Raw genomic sequence first — 23,528 nt, 5'->3', positions numbered from 1 at the left:
TATTTTACACTAATGCACAGAAGTACAATACAATGGAGCTGCTAGCAAATAAAAATAATGCTTTTCTCTCATCTTCTCCCCGTCCCTTTGCCATCGGTATTGTTGAGTCCAATTATTAGGTTGGTGCAAAAGTAACTGCGGTGTTTGCAATTATTCTTCACCTTTTAAACCACTATTCCTTTTGCACCAACCTAATAGCTTCTTGCATTTAAAGTTCTAACCTACTTGTCCTTTCACCTCCTGAATGGAGAGAATCGCTGTATAAGTTCAGCTGTGACTATTTTGGAGTAATATCATATTTCAAGTATTTATTTTTGAATACACTGATTAGCTCATGCTACGTCAATTCTAAAACTCCTTCCATGGTTCTCCGCTGCCTCAGAACAAAGTTCAAACATCTGAAGGTGCCTCTAGAACCTGTGATAATTTGACTCCCGCCTTGCCTCTCACTTCTCTTGACCACTTCCCCAGCTGCTCAGTAATATTGCGTGAGCTGTGTGCTATTTCATCTTCATGAGATGCACGTTTATGGCTCTGTGCCACTGGCTACCCCACCCTGGTCCTTAGGCCTGCCTTGTTTTTCCTTTCTGAAACTCCAAAGCCTGCAAAAATCCACTTCCTCTGTGACACTTTCACTTCCAGATTGATTACCTCTTCGTCCTCACACCTGTTAGAGAAATTACGATAAACTGGACAGCAGTATATTCAGTTGTATCTATTTCTAAGTGATCAAAGTGGGAATGATCTGAGGAAAGATGGAAGTACCTTAATTACATACGTAACTCCTGACCTCTGATGTGGTGACTTATACATAGTAGCAGCTAAACGAATATGCCTTGAATTAAATTGAATATGTAGTTCAGAGACCAGCTTGAAGGAGATTTTTTTCATTAAGAATCTTTATCATGATATAACGATCATGGTATTATTTGCACAACTGAAAGTGGGCGTTTGTAGATCATTCACTATCTTCACGAAGAGTTGTGGGCATGACGCTAGCCATTTTCACATGCATTATCATATTTAATTTCCACACTAAGTCTCTGAAATAGATACTGTTATTTCCATTGTACTAGGAAACCAAGGCTTGGCAAAGTCACAGCTGGGTGAATCTGCCTCTGAACCTCATCGTAGGTAGCCTTCTGAGAATGACTCCCGATAACTCTGACCCTTGTACAAATTCCTCCCTTTTGAGTGTGGGTGGAACCTGTGAAGATGATGAGATAACACTCCCATGACTGTCTGCCCTTACTTGCATGGAAAATAGAGATGATCCTGGCAGGTGCCCAATCTAATTATGAGCCCTTTCAAAGCAGCTTCTGCAGATGGTAGTAGTCAGAGAGATTCAAAGCACAAAGGGGATTTGATCCGGGAGAAGTTGTGCATTACTGAAATGGAGGGAGCCACATGCAAAGACTTGAGACTGCCTTCTAGAAGTGGAAAGCAGCCTCTGGCTGACAGCCAGCAAGAAAATAGGGATTCCAGTCCTCTCACGACAAGGAATTGAAGTCTGCCAGCACCCAGAATGAGCCTGGAAGCAAATTCTTTCCCACAGCCTCTCAAGGAGACCCCCCAACTGCCCAACTCCTTGAGGGTGGCCTTGTGAGACCCTAATTAGGCCACCAGCCAAGCCCACCCGAACTTCTGATTTATAGAACCGTGAGCTAGTAAATGGATATTGTTTTAGTCAGCCTACGGAATCCCTGACAGTTAGGTGTGGCCATGAGACTGAGTTATAGACAGTAGAATGTGGGAAGAGGCAACGTATGTCAGTCCTAGACTCAGCCCACAAACGGATCAAACTTATTATCCTCCATGTTCCTTCCTCACCTGTCTAGTGCAACGGAGGTAACTCTGGAGCAACCTTAGGATCCAAGTGCTACCCATGGCAAAGCCTGCGTCCCTGAGCAACTGTCCACAGAAAGGAAGCTGTGCTAACCAAAGTCTTCACCTGCACAGGGTTGGTAGGAAATAAAGCCCATATCTACCATGAGAAACCTGTGTGTGCTTACATTATCTGGGGTGATCTTAATTAACATAGAGAAGGTTTTACAGGATTTGAGCACTCCCTCCAGGAGGAGAATGGTCCAGTCATGTAAAGAACTGGGGAAATCATAAATCTGTTTCAGGAAGGTAGAAGAAATGTAACAAGAGGCCTTCTCTAACCATCCGCCACTGGCACATGAGCTCCAGGTGGGCTGGCCTGTCGCAGCTTTGGTTTCCCATGGTGTCTACAGCACTGAGAAAAGTACTGAGTGCCCACACTGTCAACACCCAATCACACTTTCTGAATGAAGGAACCATTCCAGATAGAAGCAGTTTTCTAAATAATTGTTATGATTGCCACAGAATGTCTCCGGTTTTACCTGATTTTGAGTAGATGCCTTATCTTCTCTAACATGTTTAGGCACTTGAGGGAAGTTGTAGAATGCTAATCATCACAGCATCAAGAGGGATAGATTGAATTGTGTCCCCACAAAACTCCTGTGTTGAAACCCTAGCCCTCCTCAGGACCTCAGAATGTGTCCTTATTTGGAAATGGGGCCTTGCAGTTGCAATTAGTTAAGATGAAGTCGTTAGGGTGAGACTTAATCCAATATGACATGTGTTCTTAGACAAAGGGGGCATTTGGAATGGGCAGCACACAAGGTGAGCCCTAGGTAAAGAGGAACGCAGATATGGGGACGACGTGCCTGCAAGTCAAGGGACAAAGAAGATGGCCAGCAAACCACCAGCACCTACAGGAGAGGCATGGAACACCTTCTCTCTCAGAGGCCTCCGAAGGAAGCAACCCGCTGACATACTGTTTTAGGACTTCTGGCCCCTAAGCTGGAGACAATACATTTCTGTTGTTTAATCCACCCCATGTGGGACACTTGGTTAATGGCAGTCCTAGCAAGCTAATACAAGTAATTTAACAACAACAAAACTGCTACGTATTGAATAATTAAATAAAAAATTCTAAGCTGCACGGACACCCTACCTCATTAATATGGTTTACCACATTCAGCATATCAATGACTTCTGAATGATGCATTGGTATTTGTTGTCACTTACTTTACAATATTAATTGATTTTCGGTGTCTCTTCAATTTAATTCAATTCATTTCAACTCAATTCAGGAAGCGTTTGTTAGATGCCAATTAGGACCGTATTCCTACGGTGCTTACTACAGAGATTATGACGATAAATAGTGACATGAAAACTGTACTCAATGCACTTACATTCGTGTTTCAAATCAAGATTTATCCCCTTTGAAAAAGTGAATATTGAAAGAACAAATTCAAGTGACAATTTTGTAAGAAAATAATATAAAAGATTCTATGACTCAAAGGGTGATGTGGGAATTGAGTTACACCATCAAACATGTGTACTGTTTTGATGGCACTAGATAGTAGTGCAGGTATGGAGAAGACCATAGTTGATCGTGGCTAGAAGGAAAGGAGTAAGGTGCCCACCTGATTAAAATCAAGGTAAAAACTAGAGAGAATGGAAAAGAGAAGTATTAAAAGGTAAATGCAATCAGCTTCCTAAAATAGCCATGCTGTGTACCAATTTGACCATCGATACAGAATTGAGAAAATACTACAGAAATTCGGCTTACTAATATCCAAACTATAGATAATTTGAAAAGCAAAAAGACCTCCTTACAGAAAAGAGAGTGAAACGCTAGAATGACATTATAGGGAGATAGTCACTGTTGAGACTTTTGGATATCCATATATTTATAGAAACCCATTCATGTATATGCACACATGAATACATACATATATTTTACTACAGTAGACACACGTTGTCTGCTAAACACTTGTTTTTAACATCTTTCCACATCATTAAATATTATTCAACAGCATCATAAGCTATATGGCTCTACAATATTCCATTATTGGACACTTAGAATATTTTTTTTTTACTGATGTACAGGTGATTTCACGTGTTATGTTCTAATTTCATAGATGAAGCCTTTCTGTAATTACATTTTTGGACTTAGAGATTTGGACTTGATGAAAGAGGGTGTTGTTTCACTTTACAACTATCCCAACGGCTTTCTGGAAGGTGGGAACATAAAACAGACACTGTCATAGCAACTGCCTGGAAGTCACAGGGTTCAGGATACAGGTTCAGGAATACAATGACTGGTCCACTGATTCCCTCTCCCTCCTCTCCTCCATTCCCCAAAAGAAGTCAGTGGTGAAAGAGAACATGCTATTTGATTCCATCCATGTTAAGTACAAGAAAAGCAAAACGAATCTGTGCTGTCAACAGTCAGGAAAGCAGTCACCTAAGACATGACTTCAGAGCACACTGATAAATATACCTCAACAGCATCATACGCTATACGGCTATATGGTGCTGATAAAGACCTTGATTTGGGGGCTGGTTCCATGCGCGTTTCCATTTATGAAGATTCACCACGGATCTTCAGAATAACGCAGCCACTGTTCACAAAGCCAAGGCTCTGGTATGGAGCTGAACCCTGAGCCACTCTTCTGGAGTCTGGTCACAAGTTAGTAGCGTAGCAACTTGGCCTCTGAAGGCTCTAGCTTCTTTTTATAGCTTGGTCTTTCCCCCCTTGTATTCTTAAGGTTTCCTAGACTTTGTATAACGTAATGCTCGATCTCAATGACATGAAAAGAGTTCAAGTATGACTTAGTTCATAATAGGGAGGCACAATGACTCATCGATGAGATCACTGCCTTACCTGAAAATCCTCACGTATTCTATCTTGTTAATAAGTGGCCTTTCAGATGAGAATCCTGGCACACTAACAGTATTCCTCTCAGTGATTTTACTTTATGTAAGAGGAGTGATTCAGATGCACTGCATTGTGGTATTCAGAAAGGGAAAATTATAGAAAATATCAAGGTTAAAGTGAAGTTTTACTTTGCTAAGGAAGGAAGGATCTTGTACAAATCATTAGCATTAATGAATATATGCATAATATAGTTCAGGTTCCTTATAATGCTTGGTTAGAAGTTCCTGACCTTTAAATGTTTTGTTGTTGTTGTTGTTTTGTGTGGAGGGGTTTGTTTGCTTGTTTTATTGTGCCATAAGCTAACAGTTTCTTTTACAACACATTTCTCATTGTAAGACTTAAGTGTTTGGAAGGATCAAGATGAACATTTCTATTTTTCTGTTTATATGTGATTCTGTCTGACCTTGGCAAATAAGACAAAAAACAAGTTGTAGCACTTTGAGTTGTTTAAAGATATAAATACTTATTGCCTATCCTAGTTTACCAAAAATTCATCGGCGCTCGCGCTTGCGCGCGCACGCGCGCTCTCTCTCTCTCTCTCTCTCTCTCTGTCTCACACACAGACACACAGACAGACACACACACACACACACACACCACTGCCATTATCTAAGTCCTACAGGCTCAGTTTTAGAGACAGAAGCCCAGGTCCTGAGAGAACAGCAGAAGGCTGGTGCTGTCCGTGGTGCTGAAATCAGCGACTTAATCATAAGACTACTGCAGATTACGTGACACACTTGAAAATATACACGTGTTGGGGTTTGGTGGCAGATTTGCATGCCTCTTCTTTAATAGAGTCCCTACCGGCTTTTCTCATTTTGGGAGTTCTAGTAGTTGTAAGCAGTGATGTCTTAGGTTGGGTTAATCAAGTACCATTTATGCAGTGAAAAAAGAACTGCCCTTAAGGACCACCACTGTTTCTTTACTAGTTAGCACAACTCACTCCCATAGTGGACTTTCCCAATTGCCCCTATCTTGTTATGCTTGTTTCTAAAAACTCTGTAAGCATCTCTGACACATCTCACAAACTTTTTAAAGATTGCCACTTTCTGGTAGGGTGCTCATTCAAATGAGAATGATCTGGTTGGCTACAGTTTGGAGATTCATCATCTATCAGAATGCTATCTAGCTTGAACTTTAAAACAATCCCAGTATGTTGAACAGACAAAAGGTTTCTTTCTTCTACCTATTTACGAACCTTCTGTATACACACATCTTAAGTGGCCCACAATAGCTCTGCTGGTGATATCAATATAGGTCCTTCAATCTTTCGATAATGTTTTTAATCATAGGCTTTAAGGCACAATTGTTTTTACTTTGAAATTCTTAAAAATCTGTTATGGGACAGAAATAAGAGATTAATGGAGATCTTGCAAAAAAAGATAAATGGCACCACCAGAATACCACCAAACTGGGGGAAAAATTAATTGAACCTATACTTTTGATAAATATTTATTTTTTGCAGAAGAAAAATGCATACTAGTTTAAGCTGTCATTATACTAACCTACATCCTATTTTTCATATTATTAGTAATACATAATGTGGTAGTTTATATTCAAAAATAAAACTAGAATGTATATACCTCATGTATTTATCCAGAAATACACCAAGGTTACTATGGTTACGAAAAATCCATTACCTTTGAATACAGAATGAAAAAGTTTGACTTAAAGTGTGTGCTATTTATTATAGCAAACATCAACAGCCTTCGGGAGGCTCTCTAACTGGATTCATTTTTCAGTGTCACAACTGACCCACCATACTACTAGCTGGTGGCCTATGCAAGGCAAAAAATTTGAACTGCATGCATTTTTAAATATATTTTGTACTAACTCAAGGTGCAGCAATGCCTTTGACTTTTAGTGCTTCATATTTAAGAGAAAGAAGAAAAAAATTCAAACCACCTAGATGCTAAGTTGCTCCTGAATTGAAGTGCATTTACTTTTACCTACTATATCCACCATAGCAGCAAGATCCATTTGCTACACATAATGGAAGAATGTTGGTCCTATGCAGAGACTAAAAAGGAAGCTACAGATAAATGGAGTAGGAGTAAGAAAAAACAAACAAACATTGACATTTTGAACATTTAGGAGGGTACGTTAAGACAACTCATCACCAAAGTTTTTGATAGTGTATAAGGTGAAGAATGTTAAATGGTGAAAATGATTGTAACCAGGAAAACAGGATATGAAATGTAGCTCTTGAAGAAGTTTCAGAAATATTCCTCACCTCATTAAATTTTTGCTCATCAAGACTGTGATCAGATAAATCAGAATAAAATACAATTGGCTAATAATCTTGCAGAAGATTAAGTATGCAAGTAAAAATTTTCTCTTGTAAAGGTATCAAATATTTAAGAAAATAGCATTCATTGCTGATGAACTTTTCTGGGAAATAATGCAAAAAAAGTTTATCAAATATTTGGTAAAAGTTCACTACCTCTGAATAGCTGTTACCCCTTTAAGGAATCTAGCAAACAAAGATTTATGCACAATAATATTTATCACAACATATTTAAAATAGAGATAAATTAGAAACTTTTGAGGTGTTCGAGTGATCTAATGCATTAGTGTATGTTTATGAGATGGCAAGTGCTTTCATTACAATGAAATGTGGCACCATTGTGAATTGTCTGTGGCAGCTATGGCCTGTCTCAGTGGCTACAGCAGTTCCTGCATCAGCTTTCTCCTGGCTAAATTCATGACAGAATAGGAATCCCCTTTCCTATTCTGTCATCTTCCTAGAGGCCAGGTAAACTTTGAAGACATAAATGAACGGAATTTCGTACATATCTCAGGTATAAAATCTTAGAGTTGAAATGGATATTAAAAACCATCTTATTCAATTCTCATGCCATTTGAGAATCTCTGGAAAAGTTGGCATTCAGCCAACGCCAAGAGGTGTTTTTTTTGTTGTTGTTTTGTTTTTTAAAAAGCACTCACTTTAGGTACTGTTACAGACTGAGTTGTGTTCCCCCAAATTTACATGTGGAATGAAGCTTTAAGCTCCAATGTGACTGTATTTGGAGGAATGGCTTTTAAGGAGATAAGTTTAAATGAGGTCACAAAGGTAGGGCTCAAATCCAATAGGACTGGTGTCCTTATAAGAAGAAGAAGAGACGCCAGGGCTTGTGCATAGAGGCAAGACCATGTGAGGACACAGCGAGAAGGCGGCTGTCTGCAAGCCGAGGAGAGAGGCCTCAGGAGAAACCTAACCTGCCAACACCTTGAACTTGGACTTCTTGTCTCCAGAACTGTGAGAAATGCATTTCTGTTGTTTAAGCCATCCTGTCTGTGGTCCTCTGTTATGGCAGCGCTGGAAGATTAATACAGGTGCTCTGTGGTCTGTAATCAGCCTCCTGTCTCCCTTTCAGAGTTGTGAGGAAAAATTAAATTGCATGTGTTCAATAAGAAGAATGTGTAAAGATTAAGAGCATGGAATTTGGTGCCAAACAGAACCAGATTGAAATTGTTTTTCCAGTTACTGACTAGAATTTTTTGACTTCTTTTTTTTTGACTTCTTTTAGTCAGTTTTACTGGCTATAATATTAGAACAATCACGGACAACTCTAAAGCCCATCATAATGTTGTTGGCTGACTTCCTCTCCTGAGTGACCGATATTGCAGTTCCAACGTGTATTGTGTCTTTAGCCATTCGTGGATGAGAGCAACAAGAAACAGAAATGCTTGTGGGAAGTCAAAAGGGCTACAGAGAAAAAGGTTGAGTGATATAGGAGACACAATTTTCAAAAATCTACCAAAGAATGAAAACCACTGCAGGACCTATTACCACTGTATCTAGAGAAGGTATCTGTGAACATTCAGTACATTATATTTGGGGGATCTATTGTACTAATCCAGCATGGATATACTACCTACAATCTTTCATTGCAGATACTACAGTCACATGAGTCCATTGATGATGCAGTGAAACACAACACAGACTCAGCGCCATTTTGTATGTGTTGTATATGGGGAGTCAGGGTGAATTCTGAACTCCTTCCCTCCCCACACTGCTCTTTTACTGCCTGTGCACAATGTCACCTCATGAAACAGTCTGCATATTCTGGAAATATTCAAGGCACACACCGCACTCTGCCATCGGCCACAGCACTTCTGGTTGGAACTCGGGTCTACATATGGAGCGGATCTTAGTCTCTCTTTCTCTAGTTGCTACCCTTTTCTTTCTCTTTTCTGCATTGCTTTTTCTTTCCCACCCAACTCCTACCCTCCACCAGTTCCCCTTCACTAGCTTCTTTCTTTGTTTCCAGCACCATCGGACTTCATTCATTCATTTCTTCATCACTGTTTATTCTACACTGACTCTGTGACACGTCCTGGAGATGCAGTCATGAATAAGACACACATGGCTGTGTCCTTGGGACACTTAGGGTTTAGCAGGGAGAATCGACAAGTAAACAAGCAGCCTTATTGAAGACAACACAAACCAAAACAAGGAGGTATAAAGGCATCTGATGAGCCTACGGGGGGTGGGGATTGGGGGGGACATACCTAACTCAGACCTGGGGAGTCAGAGAGGGCTTCTCAGAGGAACTCTCTATGCTGGGCCATAGTATTCCATTATGCATAGTGATACATGTCAGTCCTACAGAAATGCTTTGTGCATAATTATTTAATACACGTGCAAAGTTCAGTCCACGCCATGTTTTCATTTCTTCTCAGGTAATTTCTGGGATCTATAACTTTTTAGTTAAAATAATGTCTTCAGATATTGTTAGGGCTTGATTAATCTTTTAGTCTCTCATATGAACTCTGCATTCTCCAGAAAATAACAATTACTATTATTTTGACTAAATGATGCTAAGAACACACTAGGTGTTTTATTTATAAGAATTAGGTCTCTTAACAATCTTGAAAATCACAGTTATTCCCATTTTACAGATTCAGAAACTAAGTCTCAAAGAAGCTAAGTGACTTGCTGAAGACCACATTCTCGTCCTTGGAGCGAGAATGTTGGAGATGTTATCAAAGTCTGCCATTCACAGGCTATGTAACCTTGAGAAAGTTAACCTTTTATGCCTCAATTTCCCCATTTTACAAATGGGGGGATGATGATAATATCATATAATTAGCATTACAGAAGTCTATCGGACCATAATGAATAAAATATAAAAGCAATATCTCTCGACCTTTGAAGGTTCTCAGAGTACACAGGAAACAGGAAATATCAATCCTGAGAATGCAAATGGATGAATGCCACAGCCCTGTCCACAAACACCTCTTACTTGCATCTGTATCTGTCCCCATGAAATCATGAGCACCAAGAAAGAGGGGAGGGACAAGGTCTGTCTGATTCCCTGTTCCTACCTTAGCACCCGGCATTAATGTGGAGGAGTGAATACATAAATAATTAATCCTGCCTCTGACTCTAACTTATTGTGACCTTTCATGGAGAATTTAATATCTCTAGCCCCCAGTTTTTTCATCAATCAATATTAGATTAATGATGTCTCACCTGGTAGTCACATATGGTATATAAAATACCACGAAATATATAACCACTCTAATTACTATACAAACATAAACACGATTCCAACACAAAACATACACAGTGGAAGCCTCTTGGTTTGCAAGGTTTTCAACAAATTAATTTTCCTTAAGTATCATTATACTTTATCATATGACTAGGCATGTATACTACGTTTCTTCTCGAATGGTCTAAAATGCAGATGACACGGAGTCAACTTTCTGAGTCTTAGGATTACGTCACATCCTCACAGACTGTCAAGTATATATGTGTGACAGTGGAGTTTGTTCAAAATGACGTCACTGACTCAAGGGGCCGGGGGACCACACGGGGTCCCAGCTTCACTCCTGTGACCAGGTGGAAGCAGATGGGCATAAGGTTCCCCCTGTGCGTTGATATATTTCTGAGGCCCCCTGCACCTGAGCAAAGACGTCTTAGTAAAAACATGTGCATGGGATCCACAGCAGGGAACGCGCAGGGAGACAGCCTGGGGTGAAGGGGGGGGCACATGAGCCCTTTCCCCATGTTTTCAGCTTGGGCTTCACCAGAAGTGCAAACCTAACCATGAAAAATCATGGAATTTTAGTGGACACAAAAGTGAGTAACCCAACTTTTAAAACTACATTCTCAGAGAATTACAGATCATATTTACCTGAATTATATATATATACACACACACACATATATATGTATATATATTCTAGTTTATAATTATGCGTCATGCACACATTATACATATATTCTAATATGGACTCTAACTATTTACTGCTACGTAAAGAAGTCTTACCTGTGACTGTGTAGCTCTCACCACTGCCTGAATAGATGAGCAGCCCATCCATATATAAAGAGTACTGAGTTATAATACCATTTGCTTTTTTGGGTGGATTCCAGGAAAGTAACAAAGAATTGGGAAGGGATTTGGCCACTGGTGGCGGAACCTCTTGTGGAGCTGTGGGGGAAAGGAAATGAAACATTTATAGACTCTAATTTTAGTTTCCTTTTCTAATTCAAACTTTTCAAACCCAAACCAATAAATCAAGGAATAAATCTGAAATCCCATGTATGGAAATGTTCCTGATCCGTGGGCAGCCTGTCAGTAATTGCTTTAGGAACGGTATTAAATAACCGTCCTGAATTTATGAGAATTTACATCAGTGATGGATGGGGAATATTTACACTACTTCTCTTGACTGTTGCTTGAGTTACTTCCTGAAAGGTCTCATTAGTCCATAATCTCTACTTGGGGGGCTGTGCCCATTAAAGTAAATTAAACACACAGAGTCCCTACCGTTGAGGAGTTCTTGATCTAAGATGGGCAGTGCTGGTGAGAATGGTTCATAATAGATATGAAAACCCTATACGTAACTATAAAAATAGCCACAAAGTACAGACTACATTGTATGGTTTTTTATTTTGTTGTGTTTTGTTCTGTTTAGAGGGGTCTGTTCATTTTCTGTAATGGTCAATAAATCGGAGTCATAGGAACTAAAACCGTTTAGAAATCGACCCCAAACATACCTATTGTTTGGTAAATCAGCAATACATTTAAGGACAAATTAGAACTTGGGAATTCCTTAAGTCATGGAAAGGAAACGGTGAACTGGATGAGTAGGAATGTGTCTGGGCACAGCTGGGAGGTTGGAAGGGGACCAGACCACACCCCCACAGATGACATAACGGATGTAGAGAGAATAACAGGACACAGAGGACGATCTGTCCCATACTGAAGCCGGCGGAAGTACTTGTGAAGGGTGACAATCACGTGCCTCAGCAGAAGCAATGCCACGTTGGGGACACCTCTTCTTGGCAGACTAGACAGAGAGGACGGTGAGAAAACAGTGACTGTGGGTCACGGATGGTGCCGTCCAGGTGACGGAGGTCTGGTTAGGTCAGGTGCAAAGCACAAAAACTAAAGGGTGACAAAAAGGATTCTGCACAAACTCCTTTCTTCTGTCTCGGTATCATCATAGGAGCCATTGTCTTTCTCTGACATATCTTCTGTGCAAGCGGTACATGGTAAAGGACTGAAAAGAGGGAGGGGGGAGAAGAGTGAGGAAGAGGGGTGGGCGGATACTGAGAAAGAGAGAAGAAACTGACTCCTTTTCCCTAAAGATCAAGCTTTTAAATCTCCTGAAGGACTTTACAATTAGACAGTACAAGCAACGCGCAATTCCTGTCATCCAGGAGAGAGAAACAGGAAGTAGCAATGCTTCAAATGTTTGGAGAGCTGTTATTTCTTGAAGTGATGCTTGAGCACAGCTTTCGCTTCGGAGTGCTAAAACATTTTCTCTTTCTCGCTGCCTTCCTACCATATGCTTTCTGAAACATTAACTTATGCCAACAGGGTGTAAGCTCCAAGTACAACAAAAGTGAAACTTAAGTCGGAAAGAACCGAGCCGGGATTAATAACGCCTCAATCGGTATTTGGAGGTTCCATCACACTGAAATAATTGTTGGCTGTGCTGGTGTTTAGCAGTTAAAAGAGACCATGGAAATCAACCGTTTGATTCTCAATTTCATACTGAGACATACAATCAATTCTTTTTAGTCAGACTGTCTCTAGATTTACTTCTGAGCCCTAGTAAAATGAGGGAGCTTTCATTAATCTTTCAGATGCTTCATATTAATGACAAGGCTCTTGCATGAACAATGTAACAGCAATTAAAAAGCCCATTAATCTGCATTACAGCTATTAAAGATGCATGTCATTAAAGGGTATGGAGTTTGATTCATTTTCGCACCCCCCCAAAAAATGGAGCAATTATGGCCTGGCAATGCACTCTGTCATCAAATTAGGTTGGGGTTTCCCAGCAAATGGCCTTGCAGCATTTAGCTCTTCTCCTATTTTATTATTCATGACTGAAATGTGGAAGTCAAGACCTTTGAAATTACTTTACCTTCTTGTGGAGTAGAGATGTTCAATGCATGTGAGCTCTCAGTACAGCCAGCCAAAGTGCAAGCAGTTAGGGTTACGGCATAGTTTTTGAAGGGTAGCAAGCCTGTCAATATGCCTATAATAAAAGAGGGGGAAAGAGGTTTGCATGTTTACTGTAAGTTGCTATAAAAATCATTATTGGTGTGTGTGTGTGTGTGTGTGTGTGTGTGTGTGTCAGAGAGAGCGAGAGAGCGAGAGAGACAGAGCGAGAGAGACAGAGAGAGACACAGAGACACAGAGAGAAAGACAGGAAACAGAAATGTGCCTCTTTAATTTTTCCTCTGTGTTGATTGCAGAGTGGAGTAACTAGTGAGAAAATAGCGTGAGACCAACTTGTTAAGACAGCTCTAAACAGCATTTTCCCAAATGCATGCCTCTGTGTATTAGTGCCCTGAGATGTTTCCCCTATAAATTGGGGAGGGGGGAAGGGCACATAGTTCGGGAAGTAGAATGTACTGTATCTGATAATTAACATGCATATTATCCCATTCCAGGATCCTGGACCTCCTGCAGAAACAAAACTCTTTAATTTCCTTTACCTTGCATTTTTCAATCTTATTTAACTAGAGTCCTTTTTACGTGGCATCCATTAACACACTTTAGGAAATGCTACTCCCAAGAGTGGCTTCATTATTTGAACGGTAGGATACACATATACTAACTATTTGCTTAGGTTGCAGCTAACAAATATGCAAATCAACATACTTGAACAATTAGCAGATTAGATAATTATGCTTTTGTACTTTGACTTGCAAAATTATTAGTTTATTTAATTAAGACAGCTGTCCTCAACAGAAATGTTGCATATAGAAGTGTTGAATTAACCTGGCTGGGTGGTGAATATATAAGATTTGTGCAGCAATTGAAAGTACCTGTAGAAATGAAAACACATTTTGTTTACTGGCAGAGGCTCGTTAGTTAATCCTGTGAATTAAAGAGGTATCAGAAATATAATTTGTGTACTTGCTCACCAGTGTTTTTCATTGCAGAAGTTTTCCATAGTCATCTTTAATCCGAACCACATTGATTGCCATCATTCTTATATAAAGATGGCCCCACTCACAGTATTTCTTTATTGAGTAAACCTTCAATAGCCTAGAGAGTGTGTCATTGTTTTCATATGCCAATATTGGTGACAGCTTGCATCACTCATGCACAGATTTTGACATCCATGTTTCCCGATTCTCCCTCCTCCGAAATTTAAAAATTAAAAAAGCAGCGTCAGGATAAAGGAAAGACCACAGCCATTGTGTGCTTTGGCACCTCCCATCTGCCCTCTGTCCCCAGCACTGCTGGGAAATCTGCATTCTGGCAGCTCCCCCGGCCTCCCTCTGGGCTACCGGACCCTCTCTGCTGTACCTGGCACCATTGTCTTAGCTCATGGCCCAAGAAGGCAGTGGGCCAAGGAAAATGCATGTGCCTGTGTGACCATCTCATGCCAAGTTCAGCTGTCTCTAATTTCAAAATCCCCTTCTGCTTTCCCAGATTCTTGCCACTGTGACTGTCATTTCCTCTTGCATCTCCCAGACTCTGACCCACATTCAGAGCTCATTTTCTTTGAAGAAGGTATTTCTCCTTCCACTGAACATCTGAAAAGAAAGCTTGCATCATCACACGTATGTGCTCATCACGGAGGGTGTAGACCACAGATGCCCGGGCCAGAATGTCTGGGACCAAACGCCAACGCAGCTATTGATGTGTTGTACAGGACTGGCCAAGTCGTTCAGACCCGGAACTCAGTTCCCTCATCTGTAAACAGGTAACACTGGTGCCTATCTTGAAAGAGAGGCCTCACAGCCCTTATCTGTGAGATGAGGGACATATAGTCTTTACCTCAAAGTGTTACCATCCAGATGAAATGAGTTTAGAAAAATCACCAGTTGACACAGAGTTTTCACACGGGCATGACAACCCAGGTGATGTCACTACTGCCACCCAGTGTCACTCAGCACTGGGTGACTAAACACTGAGTTTTATCTTTTAAAGCTCACTCGTGATCCCTTAAATAACAGATCAGGTGACTCCTCATCAAGCTTTCTTCCCCTCTGCTTACCAGACTTTGTCTCCCTCCACGTCCTCTGTGCTACTGAATTTTCCCAACTTGTTCTCCTATACTACTGAGGGCTCCTTCCTTTCCTTGACCTGACCTCCTCCTCATCCTCTCACAGTCCTTTGAATAGCTTTTATTTTATACAGCTGGGTCTCCAGGCCTCTTCCTTCCTCTTTAACTTATCATGACTCATCTCTCAGTGCATCTGCAGACTTGATGTCTCTCCCTGAAGCTTTGGTTCTACATTTCGCCCTCCACGTCACAGATCCCACCTGGATGTCCCACTAGCGTTTCACTCTCAACATGCCACCATCCTGACCTGACATCCTAAATTACGAGTATGTCGTAAGCATCATCTTTCCATTTATTAACACCTCCATCATAATCTTAACTTTTCAGGCTCACATAGAAGGTATCATTGGAAGATAGATTCTAGGCATTATACTCTTTGAAAATCTTTGACATTGGTCATATCTTTCTTCTTTCCAAGTACAAATCTATGGCAGGAGTTTAAACATGACAACTTGCGTGTCTTAATGAGTATAATGCCATCCTAACAGAAAATAAGTCAGCCCAGAGAGAATGAAACGTTATCTTACGGCGAGCAAGAAAAAAGTGCTGGCATATGAGATCAGTTGTCTTTTTTCATCACTAACCTTGTGGCACACGTGAGAAGCACTGCCTCTCACAGATGGGCCGGACATAGCTGGAGCACAGGGATGCAGTGTCCAAAGACAAGATACAGTGTCCAAAGATACTGTGGTGCATACAGGCTGGTGCTCTGAAATGTTTAGTATGAAGATACATCCTGCATGCAAATAATAGCATCACTGAGAAACATTACAAAGGCAGTTCCAGTATTTTGTGATTTTGAAAACTGCCCTTGTCCTGAGGCATTCTGCTCTTCTCCTAGGTCACAGCTGAAATATATGGGGCTGTTACACCCACCTGGCGAGACAAGTATTAACGTAGCTGGTAAGAAGGGCCATGCCACACAGGTACCGAGTTCCCATTCACTAAATGGCCTTCGGCATGTTATTTAACCTTTCCTGCCTTCACTAAAGGAGTTATTTTGTGTGTATATATGTATCATGAAATCCCTTTAGTAATTTGTTTCCCCTTAAACCTTAGGGACCTTAAATAACAGGCAATACTCCTCTCATCAAACTTGCTTTCTTCTGCTCTGTGCTTTGGTAGAGAAGTTTACCAAATTGTATTTCACAGAAAAAAAAAAAAATCCTGTGAGTCTTAAAGAAAGAGGCTGGAGAGAAACTAGATCATCCTTCAGGCCATTTATCAAAGTGCTCACATTGCCCATTTCACGGCAGGTGAAACAATAATAAACACTGAGAAATGAGAGCTTCAAAATAGAAAACAGAAAAGAAGAAAAAGGAAGCTGACATTTTGGACTTGCCAACTTTGTCTCCAAGGTGGAAAGTTTTGGGTGGTTTGTAAACCATCATTTCAAAAAAATGGGCTACATGTTCTCAGGCTGAGGTGGAATATTTTCATATTTCCAGTGGGGACCTTGCTCATAGCGTTGTGTCTCAGAGACAAAGCTCATTAAACCGATGGAACAATTTTCTCTAAATACAAATTAGTATTGTCTATGTCAGTCAGAGTTACAGTGTAATGATTGAGCATTTTCTTTCCTGTCAGGTTACAATTAACAGTTGGGGTAGGAGAAAAAGGAGCTAGTCAACTCGATGGTCTTCCCCAAATCAGAAAAAGGAAAAAGTTACCCTATTGCCTGGGACACGCGGTTGATCTTGTTTCTCAGTATGGAGAGTTTACCAGGATGGATTAAAGCTGATGCTTATAAAAGGTCCTGCTATGATCAAAGAAAGCATACATGAATATTCTTTGTAACACTCAGTAAGGCAGCTCTTTTTGGAAATATGCCTGGAGATCAGTGAGTGACTGACCTAATGGCCTTGCTTGCTTAAGTGTCAGAGTCATATTTATATCATATACTCTCCATGAAAAAAAAGAGAGAGAAGTACTATGATCACACACCATCATCAAAGTATTTATCGATGTTTCTTCTATATACCTCTGGGAAGGGTGCTTGGAGTACAACCGATCTCTATAAGGTTTTTAATCTAAGGAAATATTAGAGCTCGAAGGACTCTCATGATAACAGTAATGTAGAAATGAACACATAAAGCAGAAGGCCTGCATATATGGCAAGTGACCAGGGCATTTATAAGACCCAACTTCCCAGTCCAAGATGACAGGAGAGCTACACTTAAAGACAAAGAGCAAACAAAGGTAATCGTTGAAAGTGTATTTTAATGTGATATTAAAAAATACTGGTATACATGTAGAGTGTGACATATTCATAACAGAATCCTGGACAGAAAAATGTGGCATAAACTGTGTAGCAGAAAACCCACTAAGAGGAAGTGGGGTAGTCTCCATTGATAACACACGGGGTATTTAAAATAAAGAAGTCCTGACAGCGAAAACTTTGAAGAGTGGCTTGAATATAAATCTCTTCTTTGAGAGAGAGTACAGATGAGACTTTTTTTTCTTCAGATTTCAGGCTGTCCCTACATCCAGGCAGGCCAGATGACCTCTCGAATTCCCTTTTAGTCACAAAACTCTGTGAAACCAGAAAATGGTCCCAACCATGTCAGGAAACCTGGCAGTCCCTTTTGATAATGGAAGAGGGCGAGCTGAAAAAATATTCGATAAGCATAAAGGAAGCATTATTGATGTCTTAAAAGTGTTAGTAGCCCATGAAGTGCAGCAGCACCAGCGTCCGGATTCAAATCATTGGCACCAGCACGTCCAGAACTCTCAGGGCTAAGCGATAATGCATTTTGCATTAATGCTTAACATGGTGGAATTCTGGCATGCCACGCCAAGGGAATCTGAAGGAAAGCCAGCGTGGTCCCTTTGAGTCGTAGGCCTTGGTGGGAACAGGAAGCTCAGGTTGAAAGAGCAAGGGGGGGACTTGATTTCAGGGAAGGAAGCACACACACAGGTGCAGGTGGGATTTTAAGAACCCAAGGCTCCAAACCATGTGTTTTCGGAGGATTTCCACCTCGCAGAGGGAACAGCCTACCCTGGAGAACCTGGTCATGTTTAGTCTCTCAGAATGATCTGGGGGAACTCCTCGAATGCACAGCACACATCCTTTCACTTCTTGTCCTAGTTTCCAGCAGCTAGTACGGTCATTCACCAATAGTGGACACTTACTTGATGTTTGACCAAAAAGTGAAGACGTTCCATTGCCTTAGCTCCACTCAGCTGTCTCTCTCACTGTAAGACGGCCCCATGCCCACCCTACCCTGTCCGAGGAGCCAGCCAAGAAACAGTGTTTCTTTTGACCGGTAAGATTATTTCCAACCTTCTCTTCCCTTTGCTCTCACCTCAAGTTTCAAAGGAGATGAAGAGAAATATTCATCATGGGAGGCAGTTCGACTACCTGACAAAATGGTAGAGCTGACACCCTCTGGGCAAGCTTTTGTGCATCGAATACAGCTTCACTTACTTAGAAGCAGGAAAGCAACAGAAGCGCCGGCTTTGACATTGGAATTTGATAATGAACTCCTCAGACTAAATGCAGACAAGTATAAATGCTCTGCCTGGACACCGAGCCTGAGACACAAGGCAAAGTGGCATCTTTTAAAAAGCCAAGCACATTTGGAGAAGAAGAAGAGACTCTGTTTCTATTTCTGTCCTTGCCCAGACTCCACCTCCCTCCCCCACCCCACCCCCAGCTGCCAACCTGGGTGTTTGGCCCGCATCCACTGTAATCTGTTCTCCTTCATTATGCTAATCTGTGGGCGGAAATATTTCTGTCATCTTCGAATCGCTGGTACAGCGATGGTAAACACCTTGGCCTGTCTGTAATTGGACAGGTGTCTGCATTGATGTCACCCAGCTTTTAATTCAATTAAAGAACTGGCGGCTCTGCTCTCATTACCAACTCATTTCTGCTGCACTTTTAGTCTGGTGGTGAAACGTGCACACAACAATCGACCCCGGTCCAAAGTCTATGGTAGCCTCACAAAGATCATGCTCAGTATTTCAAATGGACTCTTACAACCCAAGAGCATTTTCATGCCATCAAAGGCATTTGGAATACTAGGGAGAATGCTCTCTCGCTCGCTCTCTCTCTCTCTCTCTCTCTCTCTCTCTCTCTCTCTCTCTCTCACACACACACACTCACACACACACGCCTTTACATTTGATATCTAAACAGTGTCTTCTACCTACTGGCCAGTAATTAGGAGCAGTCACAGTAAACAGAAAAGCTGTTTCTAGCTTCCTCTCCCCAGGGCTTTCCTCCATCTCAGGAGAACTCCTCAGAGTACAATGCTCTTATTTATTTGCTGGCATTTCACATTTGGATCAAGAAAGTGAGGGTGGGCACGAGCAAGGCATTTATTGAGAGGGCCATCTGGTAAGGGATACCACACAGGCAGAGCTGCTACCTGGAGACAGAATGGAAGAACCCACTTTTTAAAGGAAAATCAGCCAGGAGAAGGAGGAAAGCAGAAGAGAAGGAGGCTTTCCTGGCTCAGAATTCTGCTGCAGAGCTGCTAAATCCTAATTTTTAAGTTTTGAGCGGCAAACCAATGCAATGGATGGATTCAAGAGAGTAAATCAATCCAACGGGCCATGCTTTCTGCCCACTTAAAGGAACCTCGGAAAATAAATTAAAGTTCTAACACAGACATTTTGACACAGTGACCCCATGAAACTGAATAATGACATTTGTTAAATATGGATGAAAATTTAATGGTCTAACCAAGATCTGGAAACACACCCGGATGCTTCTCCTCTGAGTCTTAGTAGCCTAGGAAGATCGAATTCATTTCGTGTTTTTGGTAATATTGGAAGTGAAAATAAGGATCTCTAATATTTATAAAATGGAAGTCAATTTTTATTTTAACCAAAGGTGGAGAATTAAATGCACTTACCCCAAACCTACAATAATGCTTTAAAAACTCTAAAACCATTTTTTTTGTATACTTAATTTCCTTCAAATGGACTTTCTGACTGTCTTCAAATCTTATAGTAGGGAGTGAAGGGAATCATATACCTTGGATCAAAGACTAGACAGATTTTGATGCTTACAGATAGACGATAAAAACGTGTTGTGTTCTTCTATTTTCTTTATAAAATATAGGGTCTAATCTCAGTTCTAAAGAATAGTTTAAACAGTGATTTTAATTGACCTCAAGGCATTATTATCCACTTACAATTCTCTCAGCAGACTTACATCTACCCTCAGAGTTCGAATCCATGACTTCCTAGCAGGAACTACAGAGTTTGTCATTTTCATTCTAATTCTGCAATAGGGCTGAATCCAGCCAGTGATGTTAACTCTTTATCTCACACAAAGGGCTGACACTGAAATCAGAACACTCCAAGAAAAGACTGGACTCTACTAAGCATGAGGCAGGCAAGGAGACAGGAGGAAAGGAGAGCAAGGGGGAATGAAAGCCTCCCTTACTAATCAGAGACCTGTGTTCTCTGCTAAAGGCCCCCAGTTCTCTCCTCCCATCGTACAGAGCGAGCTGCTGTTGAACAGAGCGTCACACGCATCTCAAGTCCAGCAGCTGAGCCCAGGTTAGAAACTGCTCCTGACTCCAAGATCACCAACCCTGCCATTCACCCTACGCCCCAGTTCTACTAGAAGAAAAAAGGCGGGTTGAAGAAATGTTACTAAAATAATTGTAAGCTTTTTATAGCAATTACTTTTCTAAAAAATAAAAAAATACACCTCATAATGTGTTAAAAGGTTCTAATTTATTACTGAAATCTATTGTGCACAAACAGAAAGCAGCATGTTTATCCCTCCAATGGGCAAGTATGTATGCCTGTAATATCCTCTTACAGAAACAACTGATTCATAGAAATGCTGTACCAGTGTGTATGTGCGTTACTGAGTGTAACAATGAATACACACACACACACACACAAATATGTACATATTATATTTTATTATAATATACTGGGGGTGCCAAAAAATGTGCACAAGTGGTCGCTTTGGTTAACGTTGCTCAAGCAGTAGTTTTTGCCATCATCAGAAATGTCTGGACACTGACGGGAACCACTTTGAGTACCTCTTGTCATTGCAGACGTCAAACGTGACTCGTATTCATCTTTTGTTGTCAGTATATATTCAGTATTAACAATTAAACACAGTTTTTCTTTCTTAAAATGCATATACATTTTTTGGCACTCTCTGTATTATATATATGTGTGTGTGTGTGTATCATATATATATATATATATATATATATACATATATATATATATACATATATATACATATATATATATATATACATATATATATGATGTTTTTTATTTGTTCCAAATACAATACAAATATAAAAAGGTCATAAAAGTTAGAAAACAGAAAATTTGGAGTGACTATTCCTTTACCACATCTCATTGGTAACCTTGCCATATTTATATCAAACACACTACCATTACAAACATGCCTAGTTGAGTGTCACTATACAGCAAAATGTATGTATTACTATCATTTCTAACCATGGTACAACATGTTACCAAAAAGAAATCTACATCCTTCACTGCAAATTCTCACTGCACATAATAAAGTGAGTAACTTGTAAAAAGCCCTATCTGATATTTCACAGCACACAAGTAGCTCAGGCGCATTGTACATTCAGGAGAGTCAGACAAAGCTATTAACTCATCAACACTACATCACCTAATGAAATTCTCCTACATTAGCTAAGCAGGAACATGACATCATTTCTATTTTTACTATTTATGTCACAGGCCATATTTTTGCCCTGTGGATTTTTTTCAGACCAATTTCTTTTAAGATTTACATGTCAAGAAAGAGTTTGGAATAAACTACAAATATGAAATATTAATTTATGAAGTACTATAAAAATGGTAGCTTTCTTCAAAATTCATGTTTTAATATCATTAAAATGAATTTTTCCAATTGACTTCTGATGTTGGCCTATTGTGGTAGAGACCAGACAGTGCCCTTTTATTACATATTCTTCCACAGTAAAAATAAAACTTTTTTTTTTTTTTTTTTTAATCTGGGCCATGGCCACTTTGGATCTGAAGAGCATTTCCCAGCATTTCCAGCAGAGAGGTACAGCCATGTGTCTAAGTTCTGACCACAGAATGTAACCATGAATGGAAGAAGGACTTTTGAAATATGGCTTTCAGGACAATGTGTACATCCTTCTTCAAACACTCCTACTTCCCATTGAATGGAAACCTAGCTGGATGGCTGCAGCTCAAGCAGCCATGTTGGACCATGAGGCAGAAGCCTTGCCCCTAAGGATGACATAGGAGAAAGATCCAATGTACGTGTCCCTCACACTGAGACCATCCCACCCCTGCACTGACGAGTGAACTTCTGTTACTGGAGAAACAGAAAAACTTAATCTTGCTTAAGTCACTGTTGTTTTGTGGTCTCTGTCTCGCAAGTGCAATTAATTTAAAATGAACAAGTGTTCTTCACTGTTTTAGCCCCATAAAATGTTAATATTTTTACACACTATTATACTTTAGAGGGAATGCTCAGACTATATTTTGATGGCATAAAAGCAGACTGCTTATCACATGTATTTTATTTACTACAATAAAAAAAAGGTAGCAACAAAGAAAGTAGATTGAAAAGGTAGGATGTAGCACAAGCCTGAAATACAGGATACAATGTTGTTTTTAATAAATAAGTATTTTCTGCTCTGTGTAATTATCATCATGGCCATACTGGCTTCCATTATTTTTAATTCCATCTATACAGTGCTTGAATTCCATTATAAGGTATAAGTTTTGGAACTCATATTTAGATTCTTTTCACCCTACCAACTTGCTTTTTTTTCCACTGGGAATATGTATATTAAGTTCCAAATATATATTTAAGTTATCATGGTTCTGTATATTGTTTCATAAAATTAGAGAACCGCGGCACTGCTAAGTCTTGAGTAAGAACCAGTAGTTCAATACTCAGCAGGATAAGACAATATTAACATTATATTAACTACCAGGTGAGCAACAGAAAGCTGCAATTTTTCCTTTGTCTATGCCTTCATTCAAGAAAAGTGTACTGATCACTTATCTTGAGCAGAGTACTGAACAAGACTTAAATATGAAACACATTTGTCCTCCAGGAGCTTATTGTCTAATAAAGAAATAAGTCAGGTGTGCACAGAGCACCCACAGGCAATTTTAACAACTATGGAGCAAAAATTCTCAGTGGAGTAGAAAACAAAATTGCATAGTACTGAAGTTGTTATTACAGCCGTCTCTCTGCAGGCTTCTCAGGTAAATCAACATA

General features: G+C 40.2%; 1 protein-coding gene across 1 annotated transcript in view; it reads right to left on the bottom strand.

Moving 5' to 3' along the window:
* Positions 1–23,528, bottom strand: part of USH2A (usherin) — a 580,537-nt gene that overhangs the window by 311,757 nt on the left and 245,252 nt on the right. Inside the window, exons 31-32 of the mRNA XM_088799150.1 lie at positions 13,145–13,258; positions 11,035–11,196 (exon numbers count right to left, since the gene is read on the bottom strand). Coding sequence (XP_088655276.1) covers positions 11,035–11,196; positions 13,145–13,258 — 276 coding nt within the window. The remainder of the gene's footprint in view (positions 1–11,034; positions 11,197–13,144; positions 13,259–23,528) is intronic.

Source organism: Rhinolophus sinicus, chromosome 6 (assembly GCF_057876585.1).
Source record: "Rhinolophus sinicus isolate RSI-liver-muscle chromosome 6, RSI-T2T, whole genome shotgun sequence".
Lineage (NCBI taxonomy): Eukaryota > Metazoa > Chordata > Mammalia > Chiroptera > Rhinolophidae > Rhinolophus > Rhinolophus sinicus.
The sequence above is the reverse complement of the archived record's forward strand: the minus strand, read 5'-3'. Positions and strand labels throughout refer to the sequence as shown.